At 48.9% G+C, this 17,827-nt stretch overlaps 8 protein-coding genes across 8 annotated transcripts; 3 read left to right on the top strand and 5 right to left on the bottom strand.

The window, feature by feature from the left end:
- Positions 1-940: 940 nt before the first annotated feature.
- Positions 941-1,938, top strand: LTR64_007750 (uncharacterized protein; the record flags this gene model as incomplete). The annotated part of the gene is made up of 3 exons (XM_064902068.1): positions 941-955; positions 1,003-1,220; positions 1,341-1,938. The coding sequence occupies 3 exons, from the start codon at positions 941-943 to the stop codon at positions 1,936-1,938; spliced, it is 831 nt and encodes a 276-aa protein (XP_064751747.1).
- A 555-nt stretch (positions 1,939-2,493) lies between these two features.
- On the bottom strand, positions 2,494-3,222 carry LTR64_007749 (uncharacterized protein; the record flags this gene model as incomplete). Its single annotated transcript, XM_064902067.1, has 3 exons — positions 2,494-2,729; positions 2,781-2,890; positions 3,128-3,222. 3 exons carry the CDS (start codon positions 3,220-3,222, stop codon positions 2,494-2,496), a joined length of 441 nt encoding a protein of 146 aa, XP_064751746.1.
- Positions 3,223-4,430: 1,208 nt separating this feature from the next.
- On the bottom strand, positions 4,431-6,004 carry LTR64_007748 (uncharacterized protein; the record flags this gene model as incomplete). The annotated part of the gene is made up of 2 exons (XM_064902066.1): positions 4,431-4,464; positions 4,530-6,004. The coding sequence occupies 2 exons, from the start codon at positions 6,002-6,004 to the stop codon at positions 4,431-4,433; spliced, it is 1,509 nt and encodes a 502-aa protein (XP_064751745.1).
- Positions 6,005-7,223: 1,219 nt separating this feature from the next.
- Positions 7,224-8,328, top strand: LTR64_007747 (uncharacterized protein; the record flags this gene model as incomplete). The annotated part of the gene is made up of 2 exons (XM_064902065.1): positions 7,224-7,855; positions 7,914-8,328. 2 exons carry the CDS (start codon positions 7,224-7,226, stop codon positions 8,326-8,328), a joined length of 1,047 nt encoding a protein of 348 aa, XP_064751744.1.
- Positions 8,329-9,285: 957 nt separating this feature from the next.
- Positions 9,286-10,394, bottom strand: LTR64_007746 (uncharacterized protein; the record flags this gene model as incomplete). The annotated part of the gene is made up of 2 exons (XM_064902064.1): positions 9,286-10,280; positions 10,331-10,394. The coding sequence occupies 2 exons, from the start codon at positions 10,392-10,394 to the stop codon at positions 9,286-9,288; spliced, it is 1,059 nt and encodes a 352-aa protein (XP_064751743.1).
- Positions 10,395-11,124: 730 nt separating this feature from the next.
- LTR64_007745 (uncharacterized protein) lies at positions 11,125-12,644 on the bottom strand (the record flags this gene model as incomplete). The annotated part of the gene is made up of 4 exons (XM_064902063.1): positions 11,125-11,978; positions 12,023-12,107; positions 12,151-12,191; positions 12,311-12,644. 4 exons carry the CDS (start codon positions 12,642-12,644, stop codon positions 11,125-11,127), a joined length of 1,314 nt encoding a protein of 437 aa, XP_064751742.1.
- Positions 12,645-13,975: 1,331 nt separating this feature from the next.
- LTR64_007744 (uncharacterized protein) lies at positions 13,976-15,049 on the bottom strand (the record flags this gene model as incomplete). Its single annotated transcript, XM_064902062.1, has 1 exon — positions 13,976-15,049. The coding sequence occupies one exon, from the start codon at positions 15,047-15,049 to the stop codon at positions 13,976-13,978; it is 1,074 nt and encodes a 357-aa protein (XP_064751741.1).
- Positions 15,050-15,759: 710 nt separating this feature from the next.
- On the top strand, positions 15,760-17,097 carry SSF1 (rRNA-binding ribosome biosynthesis protein; the record flags this gene model as incomplete). The annotated part of the gene is made up of 1 exon (XM_064902061.1): positions 15,760-17,097. The coding sequence occupies one exon, from the start codon at positions 15,760-15,762 to the stop codon at positions 17,095-17,097; it is 1,338 nt and encodes a 445-aa protein (XP_064751740.1).
- Between the last annotated feature and the right edge of the window lie 730 nt (positions 17,098-17,827).

Raw genomic sequence — 17,827 nt, 5'->3', positions numbered from 1 at the left:
ATGTATGCCACACCAGTCGCCCACCGAGAGACGCTCGTGAGATTGTCCAGCTGACACAGCGTCGACGTGTAGTGCTTACAGCACGAATCATAATCTCAGCACAGCATAGCCTGGAAACTCTACCATGAAGTCTCTCGAATGACAATGGCACTTTAATACACAGCTCACTGGGTGAGGGTAGAGATCGACGGTAGCAGTATGTGACATTCACAGCACCTGGACCCGACAGAGTCACCTATGCCTCACCCCAACAGTGCTGAAACACAGACGGACATCTGCAACAGTCTGTGCGCGAAGGCTTTGCAACGTTTGATATCGGCAAGCGCTTGAAATTCTGGAATATAGGTCCGAGAACACAATGGTCCGATCCGCTGCACATACCCGTGCTCTGAGTCGGTGTATCAATGGTTGTACTCTCATCTCAGACAGACTTGTCAACCTCTCTACACGGCATAAGTATGTGACCTAACCTGAAGGTGCAATGCTTTCACCCCTTGAATTTCGAACACGACCACAAACCCCACAGGTTCGTGGGCAGAGTGGTATAAGCGATTCGATGATGACAGTTCCAAAACGTACCGGTGCAAAGACGTGACTCCTACGTCGAAGTCTTCTGGCTAAACATACCGCTCCTCCTAGAGGATGGTGGTGCGTTTGCGAGTCGGTGCAATGATGAATGCAATGCAGGGCCGTACTTGCCTTGTGTGATTCAGGTCGTCAAGCAATGTACAGAAAGTATAAGTGTCCAGTACAGTGGCAGCTTCCTTGAGATTTGTCCACGAAGAACACAATCAGCACGAACAACATCAAGGGAGCTCTTTCCTCCATTTGCTCAGAGCAACAGCAGAGCCGAGCAATTCCTGCTGAGAATCTACTTCGATCCAACCGAACAGTGAAACAGGACGTCCCTGATACACAACGTGTGAACGAGCTGTCGACCATGAAATACACACCTGTAAGCATTATAACACTTTCGCAGAGCAAGAAACTGAGTCAGAATAGACTGCAATTCTGACCACTCTCGTTGCCTTCACTGCTGGTGCTCCAGTAAGCCTCAATCCTCGAGCTGCGAACGAGATCTTCGTTGCTTCCAAAGGTGACGCCAATAACATATTCGATGGAATTGGATACGGCGCAGACGCTTATCATATCTATACTGGTGACGGCTCGTCAGCTGCTGGTTGGCCAAAGATGTCTCAATGGGTTTCATTTCAGCAAATGTAGGTAGCCAGTTCCTGCCAGTACATAAGGGATTCCTATTGCTACCAGCGTCAAGAAAAACATATCAGCGTTACACTACAGACATCCATAGAACCTGAGTGCTAACAGCCGTTGATCAGGTTCGACACGAATGCAAATACCATGAAAACAGCCTGCACCAACCTCGGTATGGCATCTGGTAGTGATACTACCGACAACGAGATCGCCCACATTTACCAAGCCATTCAATCAGTCGCAGCTGTAACCGGCGTCGACCATCGCTTCGTCCTGGCAATTCTAATGCAGGAGTCCCTCGGTTGCGTTCGCGTATACACCACCAACAACGGAGTCGCTAATCCAGGTCTCATGCAAGGTCACGCAGGCGCTCATACCTGCAATCCAGCCCCTAAAGGTGTATCAGGCAGCATGACATTTCCTTGTCCTTACGACCAAATTCAAGGCATGATACAAGATGGTGTCGGAGGCACACAGGCAGGCGCTGGCTTGGCAGGCTGCTTGAACGACGTCGTGGCTGCAGCCCAGGCTGCTGGTGCTACTGGTATGGACGGGAGCAACTCGCAGGTCTACTATCAAGCAGCAAGGTTCTACAACAGCGGAAGCGTGGACACTACCAATTTAGATAATGGCTTCAGCAGTACGAATTGCTATGCCAGCGACATCGCCAATCGATTGACTGGATGGAGGACCGTGAACAAGACCTGCTATTTGGATGGCTGAGCAGGACTCGAGAAGACGCGCTGGGCACGGCTCACTGAACAGAACATTGGGAGTTGAGGGAGAACGTTGGATGTCGGTTGACCAAACTCTTTTTTGGTGGTTTCATGATAAAGGATTAGAGTGATATGATTTCCTTGGTCAAGTAGAACATATTGGTGTCAATAACATGCGTGTGGCTCAAGGAAACAATGGATGTGTGCTTTTTCTCCAAACGAAGATTACAATATTTGCAGAGACTGCTATCTTGCTTTTGGTCTGGCTCTTGACTTTGCCCCGGTCTTCTTTGTGCCCGTCCAGAGACGATCTGCTTGCAGTGACCGACGCTGCGAGTTAATGTGGAATTAATGGGATAAGGGTTTTCTAGGCGAGCAATCACAAGGTCGATCCTGGAGACAATTCCGAATGAGGGAGCTGTCTCATTAGCATTACCTGAGAACGTCGAAGGCACATGAACTTTAGACCAGATTAACCATGAATGTCTCCATTGAGCACCGCCGTAAGCTGTGCTAATAAGCTAAAGGCTTTCCCTGCTTCAATATCCCGCAGTCCTCGTGCTTATGCCTCTTCCTCTTCATAAGCCTCGTCTTTGGCAGTAGCAGCTTCCTGCTTCGTCTCAGAGCCCTTGATGACCTTTGTCTTTACGGCCGGCTCGTCTTCTTCTTGTTCTTGCTCGTCAGCGTCGTCTTCAACGTCTCCGTTCTCTTCGTCTTCATCATCCTCGTCGGTCTTTGTCTTCTTAGCTGAAGAAGCGGCACCTTCTTCGAGCTTGCGTTTCTTGCTTGGAGGAGCTTCTGCGTTGATGTCAGTACGCAGGGGGAAAGTGATCGACTGGACAAGCATACCTTTTTCCTCTTCTTCGTCTTCTCCTTCCTCGCCTTCACCCTCAGCTTCTTCCTCTTCCTCCTCTTCTTGGCCGTCGTCGTCTTCTCCTTCTCCCTCAGAGTCCTCGTATCTGGATGTAACGATCAGTAGATGCTCAAGGACGTCTCAAGTTCAAGGTTTGCCTGTGGCATAAGATATAGCAGCCCTGGGTCGTGGTCCAAATGCTGCGACACTTGAAAGCTGGTGAGGCGCTGCTAGCGATCTTCGCAAGCGCGTAGATTCAAGCAAGGAGGTTGAATGTCTTGAGACCTCTTGCACAAGGGTTGCAGACAGGCTAGTACGAGGAACTGACGCAGACAAGACTCACTCTTCTTCCTCTTCGTCGTCGTCGCTAGGAAGAGCTACAAGCTCCTCCTCTTCCTCATCATCGTCTTCCTCCTGTTTACGTCTGCGTGGAGCCATGGATGAGGTAGGCGCAAAGCAAGGATAAATATAAAGCTGCTAGCAAATAGTAAAAGGCAAGAGCGATACGTGATACTCTGGCAGGAATGACCGTAGTATGAGTGTAACGGGCGCAAAAGGAAGAAGAAAATGTAAAGGAAGGAAGGGCAACGGTTCAAAGGCAAGGCAGGAGCTATGTATGAAGTGGAAAGAACGTGCAGGGCAAGGCTCCTTGTGGCAGGAACAAGCCCATCAACCACCAGCAGCAGTCGCAAACCAGAAGTGACGGAAGAGGTGAATTGCGAAGACTGGAGCTGAACTTCGAGTCGAGGAACTCTGAGCGATCGTTGTGGAGCATTTTTCGAATCCAGCATCATTCAGGAAATGTTGGAGGCAGGGCCCCGCCAAGACGGAGTCTTCTTTTGAGGCTTCCTTCAAAGGGCAGGAAAGGGTGACTGTGTTCCGAAGGAGCGACCAAGCTTAGAGTTAGCGACCTGTTCAGGGGTAAGCCTTACTGCTTCGAACTTGAAGCCCAAACGTCATGATTCAATCTGCTGGGCATTTCGGCTTCCCTCCTGCTTCACAATTTCTCTACCAAAATTGAGGGATCATTGAAATGGTTGCAGCGTTTCCTGAGTTTACGACAGCGAGGTTGTTTTTTCACGGTTAGCCTACGTCGGCGAGAAGGTCCTGAGGTCTTCGTCATGCTAACGTTTGCGCTGCTACTGATCTCCTTCCTGGTGCACCTCAAGTTGAGGTGTCGCTTTCTTGAAGAGTGGCCATTGTGATCATGTCACTCTCTCTCCTCGAAATCGCAGACGGAAGACCTCAAATTAGAGAACAAACGTGGTATATTGTGGTTGACGATAGCTTGCCCACCATCTCTGCATTTTCTGGGAACTTCAGTGGTGCTTCATAGCTTGTGACAAACCACTTTCCGTGGAGGCCAAGATGCTATGGTCGCGTCCTCGAATATATGTGCCTCGTATCGGCTTGTACTGACCAACACGTGAGACTATCATCACTTGTCGTTTCAGACGTAACAGGTTGAGGCAGATACTCTTCACCTCACAGCCCCTATTGAGGAAGTAAACTCATCCTGACGCTTAATTGGTATATGAAGCTCACTAGGCAAGGAGAGCGCGCTATCAATTTCAATGGCCTCCTGTCACAGAAAATATGCAAGTCAAATCAACTACACTGATACAGGTCTTCTGGTCTATATACAACTAAGTCATAGTCTGCTCAATGCGATCTTCCTCTCTATTTTTACACGTCCAAGCTCTCTCAATCGTCTACCATACAACAACAATAATATTGTGACTAACGTGCCGACCACAAGATTGAGCATGGCAAGTAATGTGCTGCTCCATCCCCACCCTAGCGCGCTGATGGTATCAACAGCGAAAAGGGGAAATGCAAAACCGCATAGAGCTTTGACCGACCACATCGATGCCATGGCTGATGCTGTCCAGTTCATGGCCATTTTAGGTGCACTCAGCTTCGCAGCGTTGCTGGTCGTGGCATCGTGCGGTGAAGTCACATCTGTAGAGTTGATCTCGCTGAAAGAATCCATCATGTAGGCGTTCGTGCATTGAGTAGCAGCTTGATTGCCAGCTCCAAAGATGATGACGCCAATGTTCGGAACAGCCCAATGTAATCGATAATGTAAACTCCATCCAAATATCAGGAGGCCGCTCGTCATGAGAATCAGCGTAGGCATCAAGGGATAGAGTCGGTATTCAGCAGGCAACTTGACTGCATTTCTGGTCGCGCTTTGTTCCTTGTCTTCTGCAGCATTGGCTGATCTTGAATGGTCGTGTCGCTTAGTTTGGTACCTATAGATCGTGTCTATCACCGGGCCGCATATCTGCGCTCCAATGGTTGGGCCGATACCAAAAGAGATGTAGTTGAGGGAGGCGATGATGAGGCTTTGACCATATATCTTTGTGAAAGGATCTGTGAGCACAGAAAGAATGAAATAGAGCACACCAAAGGATAGTCCCGAGTACAAGATCAGAGCTTGTGAAGCAGGTTGGCTGATCAGTAGATAGAATGGTCGCTTCAGAGAGTTCAGCAAGAAATTCGTGGCCGATGTTGGAAGGAGTGGCGACGTCTTCTTTGACTCCATAATCTCTGCTCTCCTGCATCTTCTACCAACAATAGTTTGTGCGTGGCTCTCATGCAGGAAGCGCAAGGCAAGCAGTTGCAAGATCGCATTGAAGATAGTGGTTGACCAGAAAGCCCACCGCCACGACGAGAGAGACTGTGCAGCAATTATTCCTCCCAGAACAGGTCCGATAGAGGGGCCGAGGAGTGTGATAGTGGACAAAATGGCAAGAGATTGTCCTCGCTGAGCGGAACGCCAGATTTCAGCTGTGACACCGGTACCGAGTGCGAGAGCTGCAGCTGCTCCCGCACCAGAGAATAGCCTTCCCACAACGATCATAGACTGGTTGCGGGCAAAGCCACATATAAGCGCCCAAGTGCAAAACCATACGTTCGCGATCTGTAAGACACGTGTTCGTCCGTAGACTTCACTCATAGGTGCCCAGATAAAATATCCAATGGCATAGGCTAGCACATATATCGATAGGACAAGCTGTGTTTGAGCATCGGACTCGATGGTCAGATCCTTCCTTACTTGTGGTAGAGCTGGTGCGACGATAGTCGAGGACATGAGGGTGTTAAATGTCATAGCAGATAGTAGCAGAGTGCTGCAATATTTCCTGTGTTTCGGCCAATTGTATGGGTTCATCAGATCGTCCTCCCATGGCACTGATTTCTTCTGGGCCACTGCCATGTTTGCTTCGAGGTCTGCATTGTGTTCTGTAGAGGACGAGGCAACGCTAGATTGTCTCATTGCTTCTTATTCTTGTCTGTGTTCTGCTCTTAGCTAACACTATGGAACAGTAGTTGCTCTATTCGGCAACGGAATGGAAGAGGCTAACCACTTGTACTTGAGGATGAAGTCCTTGTACCCTAGAGAATTCTGTAGTAGCAAACAAACACGTCACTAGCCTTTTCAGTATCAATCCTTCTCCTTGCTCTGTCACTCGTGCCAGAACAGTACCTTAAGCAATCGGGAGTATGAAACAGATTGAAAGAGTATTGGTCTTGGTTGTACGAGGGGGACGCTGAGTGGCAAGACGTAAGATGGACGGGAACATGCGACATCGAGGCTGGCTATCATTGATTTGAGGGTGCACTCGATTGCACCTTCCGTGACCAGTCCAAGACGTGACTTCCGATACAAACAACCTATCTTTCACCTGATTCGAGGTACAAACAAAGTACCGAACTCCACTACGAACGAAGAAATGCTGTAACAACATCAGTCCAGCTTACCAGTTGTGAAATGTTACTTTAAAACATATCGTTTCTGATAGATCTTGTTGTACCTGTTTGATGCTGCACGGGACGGATCATGTTCTGAACGAGCGCGTCAAGGACCGACGACGGATCAAGACTTTGCGTCATGCCATCTGATCGTGGGTGAGAACCTGGAAGTCCTGTGAAGCATATGTATAGCTTATGGACTCGTATTGAGCTGAGTAACATAAGGTCGACCACATATCACAGGAAAGCTGCTCGAACGAAGTTTCAGAAGCTCACACGTCGGCTACTGTTCAAGTGCTGGCCAATAATGTTGCGTTGAAATTACTCCATGTGTAACGGAGTTACAGAGCTCAAAGTTCGGATTCGGCCTCAACTGGGGTTCGTCCATCCTATAGTACTCTGAAGCCAGTGTGATATCTATCGCTTTGACTTCTCATTCATGCTACCAATTTCTTCATTGTGGCTAGCAGTGACTTTGTCTACATCTTATGAAGAGCGATCTGGGAACGATGGCGGACATAACGAGACTACCTCCGAGCTCATCGAAATGATATGCGGGCACTCCCCACACTTGACGCAAGTGTTACTATGACGAGGTTCAAGTCAAGCATGCTTCTACCTACAAGTACTGTGAAATCGAGCTGCTGCTAAGCTGGTTAGAACGTTGTTGCAACAACTTCAAAATGTCGAAACTCATGCAATACACGAACTTGGGTGAAAGTGGACTGCGAGTCTCTCGTGTTTGCGTCGGCTGTATGTCCTATGGCTTTCAAGAAGGACGTTGGAAATGGACCATAGCCGAAGATCAAGCCCTACCACTTCTGAACTATTGCTACGAGAAAAACCTGAACTTCTACGACACAGCGAATGTCTACTCGAACGGTGTCTCTGAGGAGATTCTGGGAAAGGCTATCAAGAAGTACAACTGGCGCAGAGAAAACGTTGTCATTGCAACCAAGGTCTACGCTCCTGTAGGTCGAGGCGCCGAAGATGCCATGGCTCTTTCGGAGCAAGAAAGAGAAAATCAGGGCTATGGCAACATGTTCGGTCTAAGTCGCAAGCATATCTTTGAGAGCGTTGATGCCAGTCTCAAGAGGTTGAATTTGGATTATGTTGATCTGCTCCAGATTCATCGGTTCGACTACAAGACCCCAGTCAAAGAGACAATGAAGGCGTTACACGACATAGTTCAGACAGGAAAGGTACGGTATATCGGCGCCTCATCAATGTTTGCACACCAATTTCTCGAGTACCAATATACTGCTCGAATGAATGGGTGGACAGAGTTCATCTCCATGCAGAACCTCTACAATGCGTAAGTCATGTCTCCTCTCCGTCGTGAAGCTGGAGCTCTCGAGCTAACCATCGTGCAGCGTCTTCCGTGAAGAAGAACGAGAGATGTACCCTGCCTGCCAGAAGTTCTCCGTGGGGGGTATACCTTGGTCGCCCGTCGCAATGGGCTTTCTTACCCGTCCCGTCGATGCCTTCAAAGACACCACCAGAGGAGAAGGACTCGACAAAGGCATGTTCGGCCAAGAATGGACCGAAGGCGACAAGAAGATCAATAAGAGAATCGAGGAGATTGCCAAGGACCGAGGGACAACCATGGCAGTTGTAGCCATCGCCTGGACCCTAGCCAAGCCATTCATACACTCTCCTATCGTTGGTCTGAGCAGCGAGAAACGTGTCGACGAAGCTATTGAAGCAATACACTTCAAACTGTCTGAGGAGGAAGTAAAGTCCATCGATGACTTGTACACATCGAAGAAGAACGTTGGGTTTTCATAGATTATGAAGAAGTATGCCATCAGAGTACACCGAGCTTCAAATCCAACTGCCACATGTTCGAGTATATCTTAGGTCGAAAGATGCAGCACTAGAACACCCTTCGGACGAATGTGATGCTTAAGCCCAATCGCGCTCGACTCGATTTTTCCCTTCCCCGTGTCCTAATAACACGAAATCCACACTTCACATATTGCCACGTCTTCGCACCACAAAAGGGAGAACATTGGTCTTCTTCTTGCCCCCTTGATTCTGTAGATTCATGCATGAAACACGTAGTGCTCGAAGAAACGATTGAGCATGAACGAGTCGACCGACACTGATGACTGCGTCGATATCTCCAGACTATATCCTTTTCAGCTTCTTTCTCCGAGGCAAATCCTTCACTTCACGTATTACTGGGCTATTTGACACAGCCCTACCTCGAACATTGCATGGCGGATCGAACGAGCAGGCTGGTCATCTACTTGTGTTTGCGGCAATGTGGCCTGCTATGGAGCTGAGATGCTAGATCGTGTGTGTCAGGAGCACAGAGACATCGGAGGCGTCGATCTGAAGATGACGGTGGATTAACAGCGGTCAAGGACGATGAGGGTCAAGCATGCAGACAAGTAAAAGTACAGATGAAGTTTGAGAAACGGCGTTGAAAGGAGGCCCAGGCCACAAAGGCAATCGGCACCTCAACAACGTTTCAACCATACACCTCCTTATCAACAGCTATCTTCTGATGTCTATTGATAGCACGTTCTCCTTGCACGATCATGGTGTATACACACGCCAGCATGTGAACTTGACCCACAATGCTTGCCTCCTAAACCATACATGAACACTGTCCACACTTCCCAAGCGTTTAAGACACTGCCCTTCGAATTCTTCTCCACTTCAATAGGCAATAGCTGCAATGTGTCAGTAGAATAACGGCCACAACTTACCATTCAGCCTGTATCCAGCTTATGAACCTCAGATTTGTGACAAGACGTTCTTCACTCGATCGATACAATCGACACCATCGGCGACAGCGTCCTCGACCTTCGTGAACTGCTCGTTCAGTCTGGCCATGTCATCAATTGTCTCATCCCGATTGAGCCTATCAGCGCACAAATTGAACGCATCTCTCATGATGTTTCGACAGGTCTGAATATCTCGCTCAACCACGTTGAGCTTGTTGCGTACCACATGTAGCTGCACAGGTACGTTATTTCCTTTGGATGGGAGACGCGCAGGATACTGTCGTTTCACTACCTGTGGCTGCCCTGTATTGCATGCCCTAGCGTCTGGTTGATTGCCTTTCCCGAGGTTGTCCAGCGGGACGAAGTCGTGTTGCTGAGTGAAGACCCCTCCACTCACATTTCTTTGGGCATTGTCGGCAGCAGTGTGGAGATGGTTCTCATGTGCGACAGTGCCGGCGCTGGCATGTGGATGATAAGTGGAAGCAGTAGCCCTTAGGCGTGACTGGTTTGCCTCATGCCCGTTGTTCTTTGCACCACCAGTATTGAGCTTTCGCTTCTTTGAAGTGGCACCTTCCTCCTCCTCGTCGTTGGACACAAGCTCAATAGGATCATCCCTGGTGCCGTGCTCACTGAAGCCTCTCTTGACAGTGAGAGGGACAGGAGGGACAACAGTATCTTTTAAGGACTTCTTGTTCCTGCGATTATTCTTGGGGACTTTGGGTACAACGATCCTATCCTCAAGCTTGATGGTTGTGGGGAACAGTCGATTAGGAAATGGTCGTAGCCTCTTCTTGCTTGTAGTGTCGCCGAGCCCAGATGGACGATATCGATCAGGGTAAAGAGGGTCTTTAGGTTTTGGTGGTCTGGAATCTGTCTGGCAGTGCCGAAAGGCGACTCTTTTGACAGCCCAGATGAGATCGTACAATGCAATATGTTGCCAAGTATTAAAGCCAGCTGTGGCTGCGGCATCTGCGATCTCTAGCTCCATGCCTGTCAGACTGATTTCTGAAGTCAACGTCAGTAAAAGTCACCCAGCCAAAAAAATTGCAACATACGACCCTGGTACATTCCGTCGACACCCGTATTCCGATGCTCAAAGTAGCAACTCTGGTCCTTCATGCATCGACCTTGAAGCCAGGGCACACATGTACCTGTTCCACAGCATTAGCCTACTCGTCTGACGACGAACAATAAGCTTGCCTCTCTGATCCATAGGTGAAGCCAAACTGCCTGCGTCCCGATGTGCGAATTTGCAGTAATCGTTGCCATATTGGTCGATGTTTGGACATCTAGGACCGAAAGCCCAGTACCTGCAAGTCAACAGTGAGGATGGTGCTGCAGGCATTTTCCAGAACAACAAATGTGAGAGTAAGTCGAAATGGAGCTATATTTGATATCGACAACGACTTCACCAACACAACTAATATGATGTGTGATAAATGATGGCTCACAGAGAGAGTGTAAGATGTGGAAGCAACGGTGATCAGCAATTCAGTAAGAGTGGATGGAAAAGTTGAACGTGATATCATGGGAAGGCACGCGTCTTGACGTGACCCAGACATGTAGGAAGGTGCTCTGGCGCATCCAGGTCAAATTTTCAGAAACATTGCCGCACGAGATTCTTCTTACTGAAAGCAAAGGAGCAGTTCGAGATGACGTACCATGGTAGATGTGGTGAAGGTATCACCCCGTGGCTATCCCATCAACTTTGTGTTTTGATGTTGCGAGTTAGTATTGCTCCTGGGACACACAAATAGGCTGATCATGATATCGAAAGCTACAAACCTTCACTTTGATTGTCGCATACGCGTATGTGTTCCTACCTACAGCCCGACACTTGTGTCTCACATTAGGCTGACCATGCACGCCCTTCCTCGAGACACGGCAAGGTAATACCGAGCCCTTGAGCCATCCTGCTGCCACTTGAAGCGAATTTCAAACTCAATAACGCGTATGCTGCCCTCTGTTGTTCCTCAGGTATATGGGTATCAAGCCAATTCATGCCGTAAGCAGCACTTTGGACTCCATTCGTATGCTCCCAATGGCCACGACTTTCGGTAATGTCTTCATTAGGTAACTTGCGAGGTATAGTCTTTGGTGACACTTCTGGTGATGAATACCTTGCCAGAGTTGATGCTGGAGTTATTGGCTCTTGATGCATGCCGTAATGGTGAGCGTTAGACTGAGATAGAATGTCACGTGGTGATGGGAGTCGTCTTTCGGGATGTGGTACCGACCGAGGCGGCTGTCGTGGAGTATTGACTGGGGTGAAAGCGATGCGATAACCAGGTTCTGGGGTGGAGGCTGCAGATGCGTAGGTATCGTCTGACCCAGTATCTGAATTGTATGGGCTATTGTAAGGGCTGTTGTAGATAGTTGTGAATTCTAGTTTCACCTCTTTGTTCTTCCTGGCCTGTGTGTGTCTGGCGCGACGAGGTGTAGGCGTGATGGGTGTTGGTGGATGTATCACCTTATCTGAACATTGCGAAATGGCGTGTTTCTCCTGTTCGCGAAAGGTCTTTGCCTGCTCCGTGCAATGTCGTGTAATCGAGGGGTCAATGATCATGTCACCAAACCCGTTTGCACCAGGTCCGATGCAGCTATCTGGGAAGTCATGGCCGAAGACAGGCGTGAGAGCATAGCGTATGCTGTAGCAGAAAGTGGCAGCGATCGCTTTCGCGGCAGCATGTGGAATCCAGTAACCTAGTGATGGTCAGCGACATTTCTTTCCGCATCGACAGACTTACCTTGAGCAACAAGCGCGCCACCAGTGATACTATGACAGATGTCCCGTAAGCCCGGGTTGCGATTGAGCATTTTTGCTGGAGCCGTCTACCAAGAGTTAGCCAATTCAGAAGGCAGTGAAAGTACAAACCTTCATGTGACCAGTACACTTGAACAGGGGGGTTGTTCTGACTAGACCGATGTTGTAATCCCATAACATGGTATAGGTAGTGTCATGTCCCGGCACCTTAAAGGTATATTGAAACACTGAGATTTGTCAGCCACGTATACTAGATGGCCTGTTGCCTGACCTTCTAGATGTTCACGACCAGTCTTCTCCAAGAATGACTTCTTTTCGCTGTTGTAAGGTATGTGTCGAGGGAAATCTGCGATCTCACCAAATGGTGTGACTTCGAACTGCTGATGATGTGCCGCAAGTTCCTCGTCTTGAAACTCGTCAGGTGGGAATCGACATTGACCTCGGATAGGTCCAGCCGTGAAGATAGGAGCGTCCTTGGTGAGCTTTGTTCTCTTGCGAGGAGATGGCATCTCTGTCATGGTTGGGGTTGTGTTTGGAGTCGCAGGCATCGAAATGATGTGCTTGTTCTCGGAGACTGGATTGAGCAGATGTCTAAGATCGGCCATACTGACGATGGAGAACGAAGGAACGAGGAATAGAGGTCGGGCAGCTGCTCGTTGGTTTTGTAAGTTGTGAGCAAGCAATCGACGCAGTCAACAAACAACGCTCGACATTGGACGTCTTTGAACTTGGTTGTCGTGGACCACGTTTCCTTTTGTCCTGGCGTACGTCTGTTCCTCACTACCAACAGATACAAGATCTCGCGTTCCCAGTATGATCATGCACGACATTCTGCTTTGACAGCGAGTCGGATCCACATATGAGCTACACACCGATGGACACGACAGCCTGTGGAGGCAGACTTCGTTTGTAGTAACGAATCAGCGTGTAAATATCGTGGCGATGGGCAAGTTAGCTGGCAAATTGCTGAGTGAAAGAAAGTCTCTGTGTCGGTGAGGAAGAGTGCAGGATGTTTCAGGACTGGAAAGGAACAGATCAACACCTTGCCATATTTTGCTCACAATGCTAGAGCGTCGAGGTCGTGCCTGCCTCCAGCCTGTTCCGGCTTGAAATGCACAGACCACCGTAAAGCTGAGCATGACTTCCACAACTTTGTGGACAACCCAACCCACCTTGTGATTGTCCAGAGTCAAGTCGTTTGCGTAATGACAAAAGGGCAGAGTATACCAACGGCGTTGATTCGTGTCGTGTATGCAGAAAGTTGCGGCCGAGATTATCAGGCGGGGCGGAAGTTCAGAGCCGCGACGGTAACGATAACGTGGATCAGCTTGCGACGTGGGCACTGTTGTGGTTACACAGAGACGGCAAAAGTGCTAATTACGCTGTCGAGCTTTCAACAAGCGCAAATTCAAACAAAGAAAGTCCAGCCTCGTCTGATAGATCTAATGCAAGTGCTGTATAACATCATCTGCACAGTACATCTTGTTTGCTGCATGACTCAATCTTCCTGCTCCCAAACATGACTCAATCTTGAAAGAAGTGGTATCAAGGTTGACCAAAACAAAATCGGTGCAGTCTATTTTGCTGGTGTGTTGTGATGGGCACACAATAGTTGATGCAAGCTGATTGCAAGCTCTCAGATGTCGGTGCATAGGAAGGACGATGCAAGACGAGAGCTCCAGGGGAAGCTGGTGTTTCAGAGAACGCGGAGGTCGAGGCTACGGGAGCACCCGAAAGCTAAGTTCAGTGAGCTTCGTGCTTCTGCTACAACTTATGGTCTGCGGCAATATCTGTAATATGTACGGGTTACTTTTCTATACTGCTTGCAGAAACGCAAATAAGGACAGGCTATATGCGCAATGTCTGACCTAAGTCTTTGAATTGATGCAAAAAGCTTGGCCTCGAACTGTGATATTGCAAGAAAATCGACAAGTATTTACAGCTTGGCTGTCTGCTTCACGAATTGCTGAGCATTGCTCAACAATTGATACGCCTCAGCAACAATCTCTTTGACAATCTCTTCAGCCGACTGGTTGGGCTTGTTGATAAGCGCAGCTACCATACCAGTTGGATGACATGCTGATTGATCCTCAATCTCGTCTGTCACTTTTCCCTCTTTTGCTAGCTTGTCCATTTCATGTTCGTACGCTAGGATACCCTTTACTTGAAGCGCTTGCAGCTCTTCCTGCCTGTTCTTCTCCCAATTCTCGATGTAGGGTGTTCTGATGGCACGCAGTGGTCTTCCAGTCCAAATTGTTGACTTGATGGTCGCATCGAATCCACCTTTGATTATAGCCTCTTTGGCGGCTTTGGAGGCTCCCGACTCATTAGCGGTTACGAACCTGGTTCCAATCCAGACTGCTGATGCGCCGAACATGAGAGAGGCGGCCAGACCACGCCCATCCGCAAGTCCACCCGCAGCTACCAGCTGTACTGGCCTTCCAGTCAATGGTGATTTGTATTGCCTGCAAACATCTGCACATGCTGGAATCAAGATACTGGTGGGTATCTCTCCAGTGTGACCTCCTCCCTCACCACCTTGAGCACCTATCAAATCTGCACCATTCTGACACGCCTTGTGGACGTGCTTCGGGTGTCCAATCATGTTCATGTATAGTATGCCGTGCTTGTGGAGCTTGTCCACAATGTGCTTAGGTGGAATGCCTACAGCTGAGACGAACAACTTTGCCCCACTCTCGATGACTACGTCGATTAGTTGCTCGGCTTCTCCTTTCGTGTAATCGTAGTTGGTCTTTCGCGCCGAGCCACCAACTTGTGGAAAGAGCAGGTCAACTCCAAATGGTAGCGATGGATCTCGCAGAAGTGATTTGAGCTCTGAGAGCATCTCCCTGAGTTGGTCGACAGAGTATCCAATTCCACCTATGACGCCAAGACCACCAGCATTCGATACTGCCGCAGCCAAAGGGGCGCCGGCGACCTTACCCATGCCTGCAAGCATAACAGGGTGCTTAATGCCAAGCAACTCAGTAGTTGAGGTAGTCAACGACATGATGGTTGAAAAGTGATTCGTATTCAGGGTGAAATGAAGGCCGGCAGTGCTGCAATCCTGACAAGATATGGACGTTTGCTATTGGGGGATGGATCACTGCTTCGTGAGAAGTCCCCGCAGATAGAAGGGCTTCGAGGGCTACGAGTATTGCAAAGTGCTTTACACGACACGGTCCGCTGAAGAGAAAGAAGGTTTTGACTTACTTGCTTCCTAGTATAGGCACAACCGATACTAAGATACTCGGTGTAGGTCGTTAAACTCCTAACCCCACAATTTCGGTAGATTGAACTTCAGGCATTCTATCACCCGAGGCTCATGGTCCTCGAACTTCCAGCAACGTAGAGCTGCAGAATGAGAAGGCCATTTGAGCGGGGCAAGTAGTCCTCTAGGAGGGAGTCGATGGTTCGGACTCTGCTCGTGAGTTTCCTGTCGAACGTCGTTGTATCACGAACAGTTGCAGCATTCAACATGATCGATGGAGGAAAGGACAAGAGTTGAGGGAAGAAGCATTTATTCCAGCTGAAGCGCACTGTATGATTGATATTGCCGGTACAAGTTGTCAAAAGCGTCGAGATATCAGCTATTCTTACTCGATCTTATCTTATCAGAATCTATCGCTTGAACTTCGGCAGCGCTGAAATAAAAAAGTTCAGGCTTGAGATATCGTCGTGAGTGAAGCCGACCTTGACTCATGTTTACTAGTCTCGACAATGGCGAAGGCACGTAAAAAGAAGAGATCGCAGCCAAAGGGGGCTGACGGCGTCGTGCCTGGGAAGGCGGGAACTTCGAACCGATTGGCTATACCGCAAAGCATGGTTATCCGCATGGGCGCAGGCGACATTGGTAGTAGTGTCAGTCAGCTAGCAGCAGATTTTCGAGAAGTGGTCCAACCACATACAGCTGCTAGACTGAAAGAGCGCAAATCCAACCGTTTGAGAGACTACACAGCTATGGCCGGACCGTTAGGCGTTACACATTTCTTCCTCTTTTCACGATCGCAGAATGGAAACGTTCACCTCAGGTTCGCACTACATCCCAGAGGACCGACGTTGCAGTTCAGAGTCGACGATTATGTACTGGCGAAAGACATTCAGCACGTACAAAAGCGATCAAGAGCAGGATGGGTGGAAGCCTTCGCAACTCCACCTTTGCTAGTTCAACATGGTATGGCATCCACAGAGGAACAACTTGCTGGCAAACCAAAAGAAAAACAACTCGAGTCGCTCACACAGACGATGTTCAACTCGATGTTCCCCGTGATCACGCCCAGTACTACAAAGCTCGAGAAGATCAAGAGGATACTGCTGCTAAAAAGAGAGAAGCAAGAGGATGGAACCTTTGTGATTAACTTGAGACATTATGCCATTACGCAGCGCAGGACAGGAACGACGAAGAGGATAAAAAGACTCGACTCGCAGGAGCAGCGACGAAGGGAGAAGAAGGGTGGTGCACTACCCAACCTCGGTCAGCTAGAAGACGCTGCAGATTATATGCTCAACCCGGAAGATGGAGGGTACACATCTGCCAGTGAGACGGAACTGGATACGGACAATGAGGTTGAAGTCGTTCAGACCAGTACTCGTAAAGTCCTGAGCAGGAAAGAGATGGAGAAGCTGCGGACAGGTGACAAGAAGGAGCAAGTCGCGAAATCCCAATCCAACGTTGAGAAACGAGCTATCAAACTGGTCGAAATAGGACCAAGGATGAAGCTACGACTTGTTAAGGTCGAAGAAGGTCTTTGTGATGGGCGGGTCATGTGGAATGAATTCGTTACCAAATCCAAGACCGAAGCGCAAGAACTTGATGAGAGGTGGGACGAGAAGCGCAAGCTGAGAGAAGAGAGGCGCCAGCAGCAGAAAGAGAATGTCGAGCGAAAGAAGAAATCCAAGGAGCAAACTAAAGCGAATACTGCAGGTAATGGGGGCGCTCAGGCATCAGATGACGAGAGTCTCGACACAGATGAGGTTGAGGACATGCTTGACGATGAGGTATACGACAATTCAGAAGATGGACGTGAGGCATATGAGGACGAAGACATGGCTGACTGAGCAAGCTATCGAATTCGCCAATTTCTCAACTCTACCAAGGCTCGTCTGTCCTCGAGGCGGGTCGGTCTCGCTGCATCCTCACGTGCATCAGCGAGCAAGCCAGAGTCGTTGACCTTATTACAACATGAAAAGCCACAGCTTTCGTTACTTCCCATATAGTCGCATTACGCGTCTATCATATTTGAGTCGCTGGGAAATAGCAATACGGGTTTTGGGTCAATACGATGACTCTAGGAACGTCGTATCTCTGCACATGATGCGTCGAATCTGGTCTTGCAAGATCGAGAAATATGTCTCGAACAGAATTCCAACACAACAACGTCTTCACCGCAGTGGAACTTGAAAGCAGGTGCTGGCATGCAACAAGACAATCAGTAAGGGCTACAGCACGTGCAAGAGGATTTCCCAAGAGGCGTGAGCCGCGCCGTTTGGACAGCCGCAAAGAGTCTTTCAAAGGAAGGAGCTGTGGAGAATTATTGGTGGATCACACAAGCGGAGTTGGAGAAAGCAAACGCGATCCTCGCCAGGCAGTCGACGTCAGTGTTTACAAACTCGGCAAGTGCGATCGCCAAAGTAAACAGCCATCCGGAATGGCTTTGTAACACGGCAAGAGTAGGAAGCCTCATGCTATGAACGTTCTCTGTATGGATCGATGTGCAGTCTTCATGATAGATAGGAAATACACTCGAGCCCTCGTAATCTACAGTAATTGAATCTTGCTCAGTTGTGC

Source organism: Lithohypha guttulata (genome assembly GCF_036872675.1).
Source record: "Lithohypha guttulata strain CCFEE 5908 chromosome Unknown scaffold_6, whole genome shotgun sequence".
Taxonomy (NCBI): Eukaryota; Fungi; Ascomycota; class Eurotiomycetes; order Chaetothyriales; family Trichomeriaceae; genus Lithohypha; species Lithohypha guttulata.
The sequence above is the reverse complement of the archived record's forward strand: the minus strand, read 5'-3'. Positions and strand labels throughout refer to the sequence as shown.